The sequence below is a fragment of the Misgurnus anguillicaudatus genome, chromosome 10 (assembly GCF_027580225.2).
Source record: "Misgurnus anguillicaudatus chromosome 10, ASM2758022v2, whole genome shotgun sequence".
NCBI lineage: Eukaryota > Metazoa > Chordata > Actinopteri > Cypriniformes > Cobitidae > Misgurnus > Misgurnus anguillicaudatus.
In genome coordinates, this window is record NC_073346.2 from 24,228,223 (window position 1) to 24,243,098 (window position 14,876).

The 14,876-nt window shown below is 37.0% G+C and overlaps 1 protein-coding gene across 4 annotated transcripts in view; it reads right to left on the minus strand.

Moving 5' to 3' along the window:
• The window catches only part of adam15 (ADAM metallopeptidase domain 15), a 39,513-nt gene that overhangs the window by 14,989 nt on the left and 9,648 nt on the right, over positions 1 to 14,876 (minus strand). For all 4 annotated transcript variants that reach the window (XM_055210180.2, XM_055210181.2, XM_055210182.2 and 1 more), the window contains exons 3-19: positions 10,094 to 10,170; positions 9,468 to 9,546; positions 9,298 to 9,374; positions 7,726 to 7,930; positions 7,473 to 7,538; positions 6,568 to 6,639; positions 5,382 to 5,551; positions 5,205 to 5,289; positions 4,909 to 5,057; positions 4,635 to 4,812; positions 4,414 to 4,506; positions 4,128 to 4,323; positions 2,826 to 2,934; positions 2,542 to 2,737; positions 2,366 to 2,443; positions 2,139 to 2,250; positions 1,658 to 1,805 (exon numbers count right to left, since the gene is read on the minus strand). In XM_055210180.2, coding sequence (XP_055066155.2) covers positions 1,658 to 1,805; positions 2,139 to 2,250; positions 2,366 to 2,443; positions 2,542 to 2,737; positions 2,826 to 2,934; positions 4,128 to 4,323; positions 4,414 to 4,506; positions 4,635 to 4,812; positions 4,909 to 5,057; positions 5,205 to 5,289; positions 5,382 to 5,551; positions 6,568 to 6,639; positions 7,473 to 7,538; positions 7,726 to 7,930; positions 9,298 to 9,374; positions 9,468 to 9,546; positions 10,094 to 10,170 — 2,090 coding nt within the window. The remainder of the gene's footprint in view (positions 1 to 1,657; positions 1,806 to 2,138; positions 2,251 to 2,365; positions 2,444 to 2,541; positions 2,738 to 2,825; positions 2,935 to 4,127; positions 4,324 to 4,413; positions 4,507 to 4,634; positions 4,813 to 4,908; positions 5,058 to 5,204; positions 5,290 to 5,381; positions 5,552 to 6,567; positions 6,640 to 7,472; positions 7,539 to 7,725; positions 7,931 to 9,297; positions 9,375 to 9,467; positions 9,547 to 10,093; positions 10,171 to 14,876) is intronic.

Sequence of the window (14,876 nt, forward strand, 5' to 3'; positions counted from 1 at the left end):
GTACACATGTACTTCTATAAAATGCTATTTATGCTATTTAGGTAATTGCACATTAATGTTTTACAGGCAAATCATTTGCTGTTATTTCTCTCGTAGGGATAACAGGGTCCTGTGGTGAGACATACTATGGACCGCTATGGCAGAGACTTATGCCTATTAATATTTATTCTGGCCACCAAAAAATGTATTGACTAGCATGCATGAATGACACACTATAGATGCATCAGGAGTTCATCACATTAAATCTAAATCTACTTTGCACAAAAATGTATCTTCTGAAATCCACACACCAGTACTGTTTTCGATAGGAAACCAAAGAACTGTGAGAGCTTAAGTGTGAACAGCAAGGTTTCTTAGATTTAAAGGGATAGTTCGCCCAAATATGAAAATTCTGTCATAATTTACTCACCCTCACATTGTTACAAACCTGTAAACATTTCTTTGTTCTCCTGAACACAAAGGCATGACTATGGTAGTCAATGGTGCTCCTGTTTTCTTCCTTTTCATTCAGCAAAACAAAGACATGTATACAGGTTTGTAACAACTTAAGGTTGTAAAATAATGATAGATTCTTTTTATTTGTGGGTGAACTATCCAATATTAACTATCCCATGTCCCACATTAAAGAAAAACACCACCGTTTTTCAACATGTTACTATGTTCTTACTTCAACTTAGACAAATTAATACATACCTATTTTTTTCAATGCGTGCACTTAATCTTTGTAAAGCACGTTGTGAATGTGTTAGCATTCAGCCCAGCCCCATTCATTCCATAGGATCCAAACAGGGATGAATCCAGAAGCCACCAAACACATGTTTTTCCTATTTAAAAACTGTTACATAAGTAGTCACACGAGTAAGTTTGGTTGCACAAAATAAAAGTGGGGATTTTTAAAGCGGATTAAAAAATGAGAACTATATTGTATGGTGGAAGAGCACTTAGTTAGCAGCACTTTGACCTCTGAGCGCAGCAACATCATCACTCCTGACTACGCCCCCTCTCACTCAAACCTCCATCAATATTACTACTCCCGAGGTCGAAGTGCTGCAAACCAAGTGCTCCTCCGCCACACATTCCCAGCTCCCATTTCTATCCGCTTCAAAAAATCACCACGTTTATTTTGTGCCATCATACTTTTCTCATCTTTAAATAGGGAAAACATGGAAGTGTTTGGTGGCTTCTAAATTCATCCATGTTTGGATCCCAAGAAATGAATGGGGCCAGGCTAAATGCCAAAACATTCACGACGCGCTGCACAAAGACTAAGTGCACGCACTGAAAAAAGATAGGCATGCATCAATTCATCCAAGCCGAGGCAAGACTATAGCAAAACACTGAAAAACTGTGGTGTTTACCTTTAATACATGTTGGACATCTCAAAATGCACATAACTAAAAAAGACTACTGCAACAAATGCTATTGCTACCATTAGATTATTCGACATGATTAGAGTTAAAACTAGAACTACTGAAGGGTTCAGCATTCACAGATACCTCCTGAGGTCTTCCTCTGTCACACAGTATTCAATATATGCCACAGAAACCCCACTGCATTATGGGCCAAAACACAGCAAAGCATTGAAAACTACTCAGTATAGTGTGTGAGTAAAAAACACCAATTGCTTCAATAAATGCCACCATTTAGTCTGTCTTACCGGCTCTGGCGGCTCTTGTTAAAAGGGGTGTGGCCGAGGTACACAAGGCTTCGGCGACAGCGTGGATACCGGAGTGCAACAAACAGCAGTGCGACCGGCAACACAAACAGGAAGATGACCAGCAGAGCGACCCGCGCAGGATCAGATTCTGTATACAAAGAGTTGGCACACAGACACAGCAACAGCATTATAATCAGTGATAACGTGTTAAAATTGATTCTTAAAGGGATAGTTCACCAAAAAATGAAAACTCTTTCATCATTTACTTCCCCTCAAATTGTTCTTCAAAAGTCTTCTTTAGTCAATTTGTTCCAAAGCAGATCCAGGACACCATTCACCTCCACAGTATAATTTGTCCTACTATAGAAGTCAATGGTGCCCCAGATCTGCCTTGAAACAAATTAAGGGTGAGTAAATGATGACTTATTTTCATTTTCAGTGAACTATCCCTTTAATGTCTATTGTTATGTGTGTATGACACCTTTGGGCTTTCGTGCAGGCCCACTGTCCACACTGCCTCCGGTTCCAGAATATCTGCAGTCAGGAGGCGCCCATCCCAGATCACAGTGACAATTCTTGTTACTGTTACACAACTACACATATACAAAATGAAAGAGAGAGTATAAGACCACAGCTTTCTGTCATTGCAATGACACCTTAACAATTCTCCATAGCTGTAGTGTCTTCTCTCTCCATCCTCTTACTTACCCCATGGCCATTGCATTTCCAGCGGCATTCCTCAACACCAAATACGGAGATGTCCTGGCATCTTTGGTCCACACATGCCTGATAATTCAATATTATATTAATTCATATTTAACATGAAATTTAACTTAACTTAATGTAAAATGTACATTTTGTACACAAAGGTATTTATCAGACACCTTGTTGTGCCCACAGGCCGTCCCCTGAGCCACCATAGCTGGGTCAGAAACATCATCGCCTAGATTAAAATAGGTCCCCCGACAGGTAAAGTCACTCTGGTTTAGTTTAACCTTCGTGGTCAAAATCTCAGCATTGGATCCCAACAGGGGGCGATCACTCCCACCCTGACACTGGATCCTACCACAGTGGACATCCCTGAAAAAAACAGGAATTTTCTTTTATATCACACTCTGAAGTCTCATATTGAAATCATTGTGTCAATGTCTGCTACCACATGTCTCACCCTTTTGAACAGGGGATGTAGGAACCATTGGGCATCAGACCGCAGTTTCCATACTTATTGCCCTGTTTATTTACAGAGGAGAAGCAGATAGGAGGTGCACGGGTGGAGTCTAAAGGGGCAGATAAAACTTAAATCAAAATATATTTATACCTCAGTAACAATAAGAAGCCAATGTGAATTCTAAAGAGTTTAGAGAGTAAAGGTGCAAATACCATTATATGTGATAATACAAGGGACACTCCACCTTCCTTGAAAATAGGCTCATTTTCCAGGTCCCCCAGAGTCAAACTTGATCTTCACCATTTTGAAATCCATTCAGCAGATCTCCGGCTCTGCCAGTACCACTTTTAGCATAGCTTAGCATAATCCATTGAATCTGATTAGACCATTAGCATCGAGCTAAAAAATGACCAAAGAGTTACGCAATGATATTACGCAGTGCCCCGAAAATAGTCCCCTGCTATTGAAACTTACCAAAGGGGCTATTTTCGGGCGCTGCGTAATATCATTGCGCCTGCTGCAGCCATGGTTCGACAGCAAAGTCCTTGGCCGTTTCTCAATACCCAGTACGCCAACCTCGGACGTGTGTCCTTCGTAGTTCGAACTTGCAAGTTCAGACTCGGAAGAACGAACTCCTGACGCGAAATGCATTCTGGGAAACTTCACTGTCATAAGTCCACACAAGTCTCCTCTGACGCATCCTCGATAAAATGGGCGGATCAAGAACACATCCGGGGATTTTATGTGAACTTGGGCTTGATGCGAACTTTGAATTGGAACAGTACTTGGGCCGCGACTGATGAGTCCACAAGAACGCAAGTACAGACATGAACGCATATTGAGAAACGGCTCTTGATTATTACCCCAGAATGAGAGTATAGTTCCTAACCATATCTGCCTAGAAAATCACAACTTTTAATTTTTCGTCTGTCTTAGTACACGATTTAACTACAAAAGAGTCAAGATTTAAATAGGAAAAATATTGAAACTCTTTAGTCATTGTTAGCGCGATGCTAACAGTCTGATCAGATTCAATGGATTATGCTAAGCTATGCTAAAAGTGGTACAGCGAGACTTGGAGATTGGCTGAATGGATTCCAAAACGGTAAAAATCAAATGTTGAACTCTAGGGGAGCTGGAAAATTAGCCTATTTTCAAAAAAAAAATGGAGTGTCACTTTAATAATACTTTTACTTGCATTCAAAAACATAATGTATGGAGCTGTTTGATATTGTTCACTTCTGCATTGCTCAGATAGACATATAGCTAGTATTCAGTGTGATCACTGTGTGTGACACTCACTAGGTCCCCAAAGCATCTGGCACTGCTCATCCAGACTGGCACACACACCGCTGTAGCAGTAGGAGGAGCCGTCCTTGCATTGCTCTCCATTCTGCAGGAACACATTGGGCGGGCAATAAGGGGAGGTTCCAGTGCAGTACTCCGGCAAATCACACTCTCCCAACGGCTCCCGACACTCCCACCCAGCCACACGCAACTAGGATAGTGATGGATAAGATATTTATAAGAGATCAACAACAGAAGCACATGTTCAAGTGTGGGTGTAATATGATGTACACTTACACACCTTACAGTTCTCACAGCAGATACCATCAGAAGAACACTGGGCACCTGAAACCAGTTTACACGTACTGGCATTGCAGCAAGGATCATTACATTCCTAAACAAACACATACAGGAAACAGATTACAGAGGTGCAGGGCATAAAAAGTCATACAGGTTAAGCTTCACTAAAAAGAACTGATTCAAGATCAGTTATATGTACTTTAGACAATTGCAGTTTCTTACATCCAGTAGCCCGCAGTCACACTCTTCTCCTTTTTCCACATACAGATTCCCGCAGCGCGGACCTCCCTGAAGACTCTCCGGCTGGGGCATGTTAAACAGACACATCCCGGCTCCGTGCAGCAGACTAAGAGACAGATCTCGCTCGCTGCAGCTGCTAAAGAGCTGACCGGGCATGAACCTGCACATGGGAGCAGCATTTATTTTGTAATGCATTTGCCACCACCAGCATACCTGGCATAGGAGAGTCATAGACATGCAATCATCTTGCATTTACCCAGTGGATGGCTCCATGATGCAGCCTCCAAGCCGTGGTTCGTTCTGGCATTGGCAGCGTCTGTCGGCTGTATCGTGATTCATTCCTAGGTTGTGACCCAACTCATGCGCTACCGTAGAGGCCACGCCTAAAACACTCACCAGGTGATCCTACGGCCCAAGCAACAGGAAGCACATGTGAATGAGAAAAGCACGCCATTTCCTACACAGCACTAATTTAGAGGAAATGGAAATGGAAACTGGGCCGGTGAGTGACTGTACTGTCACACTAGATAGGAGTAAATAAAAACAACTCACCACATTCACCCCTCCAGATCGATCCCTCGAGCACATAGACGACTGAGAGGCCATGCCGACCGTTGTCCCATCAAATGACTCACCCCTAGCATACAAAAACATCCAATTCTACATGATTTCCCTTGTTAAAACCTTATCACAATGTGTCCAAAATTCCCACAATGCATCTGCCCGTACATGATCAGTTGAGCGTTGTCATGGGGTAGTCGTGGCAGCAGCTCTCTGGTCCTCCACTCCAGGAAGCGGTTTAGAGTGTCAGTGGGACTTTTATTCACCAGGATCTTATCCTGGTCACTCCAGATCTCCAAACCCATCAGAGCCACACGTACATTCAGTGGCCGGTAGAACTAAGACAAAAGTGGAGATACTTATAGATATAGACAGAGGCCAACACTCACCAATGCTTTCAGATCAAAGAAGCCCAAAATTTGAGACTAACATTGTGAGTAAAAAGTTGCATTGAAAAATTGTATTGCCCATATGATCCCTTGAGTATTTAGGAATTGTAATATGGTGTGTTTTAATGAAAGTAAAAAATCTGACTCTGTTTTTACAGAGGAATTAACAAGATTAATGTGCTTATATGCTGCTTATTTTATGAATCCCTTAGATATAGTTTAGAAACTTAAGTATTTTATACATTACTTTGTTTTGAATTTTTTTAACACTAAAACTTATTTTTAGGATCTCAACGTATATGTATATATATATATATATATATATATATATATATATATATATATATATATATATATATATATATATATATATATATATATATATGTATATGTATATATATATATATATGTATATGTATATATATATATATATATATATATATATATATGTATATATATATATATATATATATATATATATATATATATATATATATATATATATATATATATATATATATATATATATATATGTATATATATATATATATATATATATATATATATATATATATATATATATATATATATATATATATATATATATATATAATTTAACTGATATGTAGGGTAAACTCTCCTTCCACTTGAGCAGTAGCAGGAAACTGCAGGATCTCTTAAACATAAATAAAATTAAATCCTAATTTCTAATTTTAAAGAAATCAGTCTTTTTACTTAATTCTGCTTAAAAACGCTCAAGATATATTTAGTGTCAAGAGAGATCACACTAAACACAGACAATGCCTAAAAAACATTTAGAAAATTGGAAAAACAAATTTTGGCACATATTTCCTGTATTTTCTGTATCTTAATAAAACATATTAAAAAATAAATAAATATGGATGGACATTAAAACTTCTAAAACATAATAATTACAAACTACTGTATACTGTAACAAAACTTACCCAGTCCACTTGGTTTGCAACATCCAGCATACGATAGATCATAGTTTTATTATTCTTTTGATAGTTAACATACTGCAAAAATACAGAGAAAAAAATCAAAGACACATTTAAAACTGACACAGTAAATATTCAGATATATACAGTGAGGGCCGGAAATGGGGGGTTTGGCGGGGGACGGAGTTCCTCCACAAACTGGTTAGAATTTTTTAAATGATGGAACTGAAAAGGAATTATATTTAACAACTTAATAGCATTTAAAAATGACTCCCTGTTATGAGTTTATTGCAACTATTATTTTATAATGCATAATCACGCTTGTCACGTGACACTTCACAGTCACAATGGCACTGTATGACTGATGTATAGGTTTCATTTTAGATTTTTAGATTATTTAAAAAATCCATTAACTAAGTATCCAAATGTTCACACTCTACCAAATTGTTCCCTAACCTGAGGACAAAGTTATTATTAAAAGTTTGTGTGACTGAAATACTCAAGAAAACATACTTAGGAGAAAATTGTAATGTTATTAGTTTTTTAAACCTAAAAATTGAGAAGTCCTCTAAAATCCCTCTCACCCCCCTCCAAACTAGAGTCCCCCTATGAATTTCTGTAATTTCCAGCTTCCCCTGTATACAGTACAGTAGACGTCTTGGCAGTAGCAGTACTGCAGTAAATGCACCAGTAGAGGGCAAAAGTGTCTTACATGTGTGTGTGTGTGTGTGTGTGTGTGTGTGTGTGTGTGTGTGTGTGTGTGTGTGTGTGTGTGTGTGTGTGGGTGAGAGAGTGGGTGAGTGAGTGAAGGGGAGAGAGAGAGAGAGAGAGAGAGAGAGAGAGAGAGAGAGAGAGAGAGAGAGAGAGAGAGAGAGAGACAGAGAGAGAGAAAGAAACCAGTTTCCTTTTACCTCTTTATGATCTGCCACCAGCACCAGTTCAATGTATTTGGTCTCTGAAAGAATGTCTCTCTTACTCTGTGACAACAACAGATGAGATCACGAGATCAACATCACTAGATAACCATTAAAACATCACACATACACACACTTATGGACATCTACACTACATACATGTCCATACTTCTATATAACATATGTACATTCCAATACACTCTTATAAGCATTGAACCCCACACATACAGTACACACATATCTGACTCACTCTGTGTGTTTGTGGAATGATCTGAATGGGAGGAATAGAGTTGTGTGAAACTCCACAGCCTCCCGACTCTGTGTGTGGATTGGTCGGGTAGATCACATGCATCCCTCCATCTTTCATTTCTCCACTCCCCTCTTCCTTTTTATCACCATCTTCTTCCTCAGGATGCAGCTCAAAGCTCAGTGTTGCATTAATGACTATCAGTCCTCTACACAGAGAGGAACAAGTGTCATTCACGCCGACAATAATAGACTCAACACACAAACATCTGGCAAATGGATGAGTTGTGTATGCTATTTAAAAGATGCTAATGATGTCTGTCTGCATACATTACTATTAAAGGGACAGTTCACCCAAAAATTAAAATTATCTTATAATTTACTCACCATTATGTTTTTATACATATAGGTCCCGTACACACTGCATATTAATTCGGTTGTCAGTTCACCATTTAATGCTTAATCATAATCTGTACACACACAATATAGTAATTTATGGGACTGATAAACGCATTCTACAACCGAATTAACTCCCGCAAAATGCAGGTAGTGACAACCGTATTTACAGAAACTGCATAGTTTGTAGCCTACATAACCGAACTGAACAACTAGAAGTTAATAAAGTGTTTAAACGTGCATCATGGACATCTTTTCTGAAAAAATAATTGCCTAGAAGGGAAAAAAGTCTTCTGAATGCGCGGTGCAGAAAATGAGAGGCACGAGCGTTTGCTGACTAATTTTGCCAGATCTCGGACGAAAAGAAACAGCGAACAAGAAAAATCCAATAATAAACCAAAATAAATCCAAATGCTTTACCTCAAAGATCAAAATATTGGTACCGGCACCTTCACACTTAATTAACACCAAAATCTTGATTGCTTCATGAGCCAAAAGCCTTAACGGTTATGCGCCAAAACTGTACGTACAAAAAAGACGAGGTCCTGGCAACACTGCAAGACAGACTGCTGTGGAGCAGCCTCAAAAATGCTTACAATGCACAACCCCAAACAGAGGTTTATTGCAAAACATAAAGCTGCTATGGCAGAACGTTGCTATGGTTATCTCTGTGTCAATCATCACATTTTCGGGTAACGAACATTTAGGGGTTTCACTCCCAGATTTAAATGCGGTTGTCACTCCCCAAAGTTTGTAGTGTGTACGAGGCCATAAACCTGTATAAATTTCTTTGTTCAGATGAACACGAAGGAAGATATTTTGAGGAATGTTTGTAACCAAACTGTTCATGAGCCCCATTCACTTCCATAGTATTATTTTTTCCTACTATGGCTCAAGATCGGTTTGGTTACAAACATTCGTTAAAATATCTTCCTTCGCGTTCATCAGAACAAAGAAATTTATACAGGTAGGTAACAACATGTAACTGAGAAAATGATGACAGAATTAAGAAAAACTGAAGCCTGATTACAAGAACTCATCCTGCTTTGTGAATGGTCAGCAAAACATGATGATAGACTCGAGTGCTAAAATGAATTTCTGTCATGGGTCACAGGAAGTACATTACTGACTGGTCACTGAACTCTATAGCCACAAGGAAACTGATAAAAGCAAATGGTACCGTAACCCAGAGCAGGAGCTGAGAGCTACACGAGACTGAGAGAAACCTTGAACTGAGCCATGATAGTAACAGTGAATCTGAAAGAGAAACAGGAGAGAGAGGGAAGAATGACATTTAAATAATTTAAATAAAGCATTCCCATGTGGACTGTATGTGGAGGATCCACTCACCACTGGATTCTGATCCATAGACAACCCAGTTCCATTTGGCAGATAGTAAAACACGTTAGGTGGCTTTGGCAAAAGATCCCTGCAGAAGTTACAGTAAAAAAAAATTTATCTTGCTGTATAGACTAAGCCTTATTGGTTAAAGGGGACATATCATGAAAATCAGACTTTTTCCATGATTAAGTGCTATAATTGGGTCCCCAGTGCTTCTATCAACCTAGAAAATGTGAAAAATATCAACCCAGTAACTTAGTTTTGGTAAACCATTCTCTGCAAACATGTGAAAAAATAGGTTATTGAAATTTGGCTCCCCTTGTGATGTCAGAGGGGGATACCGGCACTGCCATTTAGTGTAGAGAGAGAAAAAAAAAGATAATTGACAGCACAAATGAGGTTTAATTTTAACAAACCACCATTATTGTGATCAGTGTTTGCATTTCAACAGGTCATTTGCATTTTAAATTGGACATTTTCCCTCACACCTATAAAGTGGCAATTTTAACACACTATATATCTGTGGAGTGTTTTAAGCTAAAACTTCACGTACTCTGGGGACACGAAAGATTTATTTGACATCTTAAAAAAAGTCTTGTGAAATGTCCCCTTTAAGAGTCTAAAAAAACACTTACTGGTTTTTCTCCAGGTCTAGGATATACAAGCTGGTTCCTACTTGTAAACCACATTGCAGTCTATCAGGGTGACCATTCTAGAGAGAGAGAGAAAAAGAGAAAGAGAGACGCACTTTATTACATATAAAATCATCTGAATATTACCTTAACATTTGTTTTCAAAATACTATAAATTAAATGGATCCGAGAAATAATAAGAACCAATATAAGCCCTCAACATAAACCCCATCATCTCAGATTCAAACACTCACAAATCAATACAACTCAGGAAAGGGTTTTGTTTGAGAATTGTGGTCAGTAAAGCAAAGTCCCTGAAGTCCCAACGTACAGGCATGACCTTTCTTTGTACAGACAATTCACAAGTACATTAAGATTGAAACTTCAGATCATTTAATCTCTTAATTTTAACTACATAACCAGGGCAAGTCAGATAGAAAAGGGATATGAGGAGATAATAAAAAAGCTTAATTTTAGAAAGAAAACCAAGCAATAAACAGACATCCCTTTTTCACAACGGTCTCTGTCTATTTCTCTCATCTCACCTTCTGTTCTAAGCACCTTTCCTGCTATTCTATCACATCCCCATAACACACACACATTTAACAACCCGATGAAAAAGTGAAACCCCATTCAGTTTCCTGTTATATCGTTCCGGCTGTTTCCTGCTTTTCTCCAGTGTGCTAATGTGAACATGACTGACCTTTCTTTTTCCAAGCCAATCAAAGCAGATTTAGCTGAACTTTGACTGTACCAGCCATTCAGAACAGGCCTTCCTTGCTTGTCAGAATAGGTCTGACTTAAGCAAAACTGGGTTTAAAATATATAATCTGTCTATATTTGACCCTGGACCACAAAACCAGTCAATAAGGGTACATTACATCATCTGAAAGCTGAATAGATTTGTGTTTTTTATTGTTTTCCATTTGTCAGGATAGGACAATTTTTGGCCGAGATACAACTATTTGAAAATCTGGAAATGGGTCAAAATTATATATTTTTAATGCCAAAAATGATTAAGATAGAATATATATATATATATATATATATATATATATATATATATATATATATATATATATATATATATATATATATATATATATATATATATATATTTATAAAACGGTTAGTTCCAATCCTTGATTCTGATTGGTCAATAGGTGTGCTTTATTCGCAATAAAACACGGCTATGACCGCTTCCCCCAACGGTTCTATTTAATATCACTGCGCCCTTAGCAACACCCTTAGCAACACATAAACATATAATGAGACAAAGTCTGAGAACAGTTTGTTGTTTTTATTTGAACTTTCATGTTGTTTTTCGCAGTCAGGGACTATTTTCTCTAGCGGAAGGAATGCTTTTTTTGAATTTAACTTCATGAAAGTTGCACTAATATTTTTTTTACTTTAATATTTTGTGGTAACCGTTTTATAAAAGCAATAAGGTACTCGAGGCAAGTGCTGTATCGTGAATAAGTAACGGCTGAAGGGGTTGCAGGCACTCCGCTTCGCGTCGTGCCTAACAACGCCCTTCAGCCGTTACTTATTCACGATACAGCACAGCCTCTCGTACCTTATTGCTTACATATATGTATTTATATATTAAGATATATATATATATATATATATATATATATATATATATTCTATCTTAATCATTTTTGGCATTAAAAATATATAATTTTGACCCATACAACGTATTGTTGGCTATTGCTACAAATATGCCCATGCTACTTATGACTAGTTTTGAGGTCCAGGGTCACATATATGACTTTCTCTCTTTCTCTAGAAGTCAGAGTGGGTTAGTCTGATCTCACTTCTTCTTTTTATCTAGTCAATGTGAAACTTCACAACTTATTTTACATCTGTAATAATACATCTTCACATTTTCCAACATAATTTGTAGAATGGGCCCTGATTATTATGGTAATTTATTTTAAGAAAGTAAAATGTTGTACTGTGACCTTGCATAACTGTAAGAAAAATGAATATTTAAAAAATAGATTTCACAAGTGTTCCTATTTTCACCTTTTCCCATCAGACCAAACACTACATCTTACATCTCTCTCTCTGATTCATAGTCTCTGTCATTGGCAAAATATTTTGTAGTTGCTGAAAAGGTTCATCCGAAGGTTATGCTGTTTTTTGATGATCACAAACATCTGCAGTCATTTTGCAATGACAACACACCCAAACATACACACGCACTCACAGGATCCAACACAGAAACATCCCATAGCCAACCACCAGACACTGCATTGTTCAAAAAACCATAAACATCTATTTGTATGCTTTATGTTTATTGCTTTCAGATGGTTATAGAAACAGCATTACTACAAACTCTTGAGACCGGTCTGCAGTTTATTGTGAATGAGTCGATCGCTGGCTTCAAAACAAGAGCCAAGTCGAACTGGAGGCTAAGCCGAAGATTTGAACGTTATGTGTTTGTGTTCCAATGATTGCTGCATTCTCCACTTTACTTTAAAGCTTTGTTCACACTACTTACAGATCTGATCTGGTTTGCAGATCTGATCATTAATACTGACAGTCTGCATCTGAAATCAATTTGCAAGTGCTGAAATCTGATCTATTTGGTCAGTCTGTGTAATCATTTCCCAGTGAATCTACACTGCATGGTTGCCATAGTGATGACTTGAGTGTTAGTCATAGTGAAAATAAGAAATTTTGCATCTGATAATGTCAGACATTTCACAAAAGTATAATACCAGTACTGTTTGAAATTGTTCAGTGCATAGTTAATGTTATGACACACAGACCACACTGCAAAAAATACTTTGCTGCCCCAAAACTCCCTGTCGAATCAACCCGGATTTACAAGTCATTTCGACTTACTATTATTTATCTTGACTAGAGATGAGTTGTTATATAAGTTGTGACAACTCATCTCCGTTGACATGACTTGTAAATTTGAGTTGATTCAACAAAAAGTTCCAAGGCAGCAAAGCATTTCTTACAGTGCAACATCACAATAATTATAGTGTTATAGCCTTGTATGTCAAACAACTTCAAATCCAATTTGTCTATTCAATTTGATTTTAATTCACATATGGATCACTTGTACGACCACATTTGTATGTTTTTGTACATTTGCATTAGCCTGTGACGTTTGGGGCATTAATCATAGCTTGTAGGGTTGTGACAATTAATCGGGCAAATGCGCATTTTCTCAATCAATGAATTTGAATGAATTACGGTGAAATGCAGCCACATTCAAAAGCCAGGGGGCGCTCTCGCTAAGAAACACCATTTGTGCCACAGAAGTAGCAGCATCTAGAGGCATATTTATATCGCTGTTCTTCAGATTGTTTCAGGTATTTTCATGATAATAAAGAATATTTTAAATGATTGTGTTCGACGAGTGTTGCTTTTTTAAATGCACGTTATAAACGAGTCAAACTTGTAGTGATTTTAGATTGATAAGGCCTTCCTACTGATCACGGAGCCGTAGTACATGCACAAGCCGTGCATGAAACACTGAATCGGAGCCTTACGATTCAGAATTGATTTTAGACAGGTCTTTTTAATGGGAACTCGATGCACATCCCTAATGTCATGACAACTTGACATTACCAAGACAACATAACTGACCACTTTTTACCAGTAATACAAATTAAATTTGTCATTAAAATGTTTTGTGTTATTACTCTGTCAAATAATTTTATAACAGCGTCATGAATATTTTTCTTGAACTCAACTACAGTGGTACAAATATTCACTTTTTTAGTTTCCTTCAGGTGTTTAAGAAATAAAATCCAATAATTCAATAATAATAATTAAAATAGATACAATTTTATTGCATTTGGAGACCGATTCACCTAAAATTAAATAAATCAGTAAAATAATGGGTTAAAAACCCAAACAGTTAATTACATTAAATTAATTAAATGTCTGAAAATGTCAAAACTCTTTGTGCGAGGATGAACAAGTTCTGTTGGTTGTCAGTTTTTTATGTATTGTGCACATACGTTAAGTTGACTATAATCTTTTGACGTGTCTGTTGTATTTTGTTAAAGTATTTAAAATTATTTGACAGTATTAAGTTCTTTAACAAGAGTTCAATTTGTACCACTGTAGTTGAGGTCAAGAAAAATATTTATGATGCAGTTATGTTATAAAACAATTTGACAGCGTATTAACACTTAATGACATTTAACATGACAATTTAATGTAATGTTAAAGCTAGGTAGTTTAAGTTTGATGATTATTCTGCAATGTCATGTTTATGACAGATTCATGACAAGTTATGATGTATTGGTTGTCAAGTGTTCATAACAAAGACATCTCAAACAATGTAATTTTTGCATTAAAAATGACATAATTGAACAAATGACATTAAATGACAGTTGTCATAAACATGAATAAAATCTCCTTCATGTTAATGACATGTGTCATGTCATGATTATGAAGGTGTCATGTCAGTCTTATGCACACCCCTTCCAGTAAAGTGTTACCTTGTTTTTTAAATAGTAATCATATGCATTTGTACTATTCACTTCATACCAATTCATACAAATTAGCAAGTTTATTAAATACATAATTCCAGTAAGCTCCCACTGTTTTGACAGACTTGGCACAATTCTTTTAGGATTAGTAAAAAAGCTGTTCAGATTACTCATTTTAATTAAACATTTCTGATTATAGATTTTGACAGGACAATCTATGCCAAAAATGAATTTTGTTGTCTGAGCAAAACCGAGGAGATCAAGAGAAAGACTCAGTAAGCTGATAAGTTTGTTGGTAAAAATCAGAGTAGATATGGTTT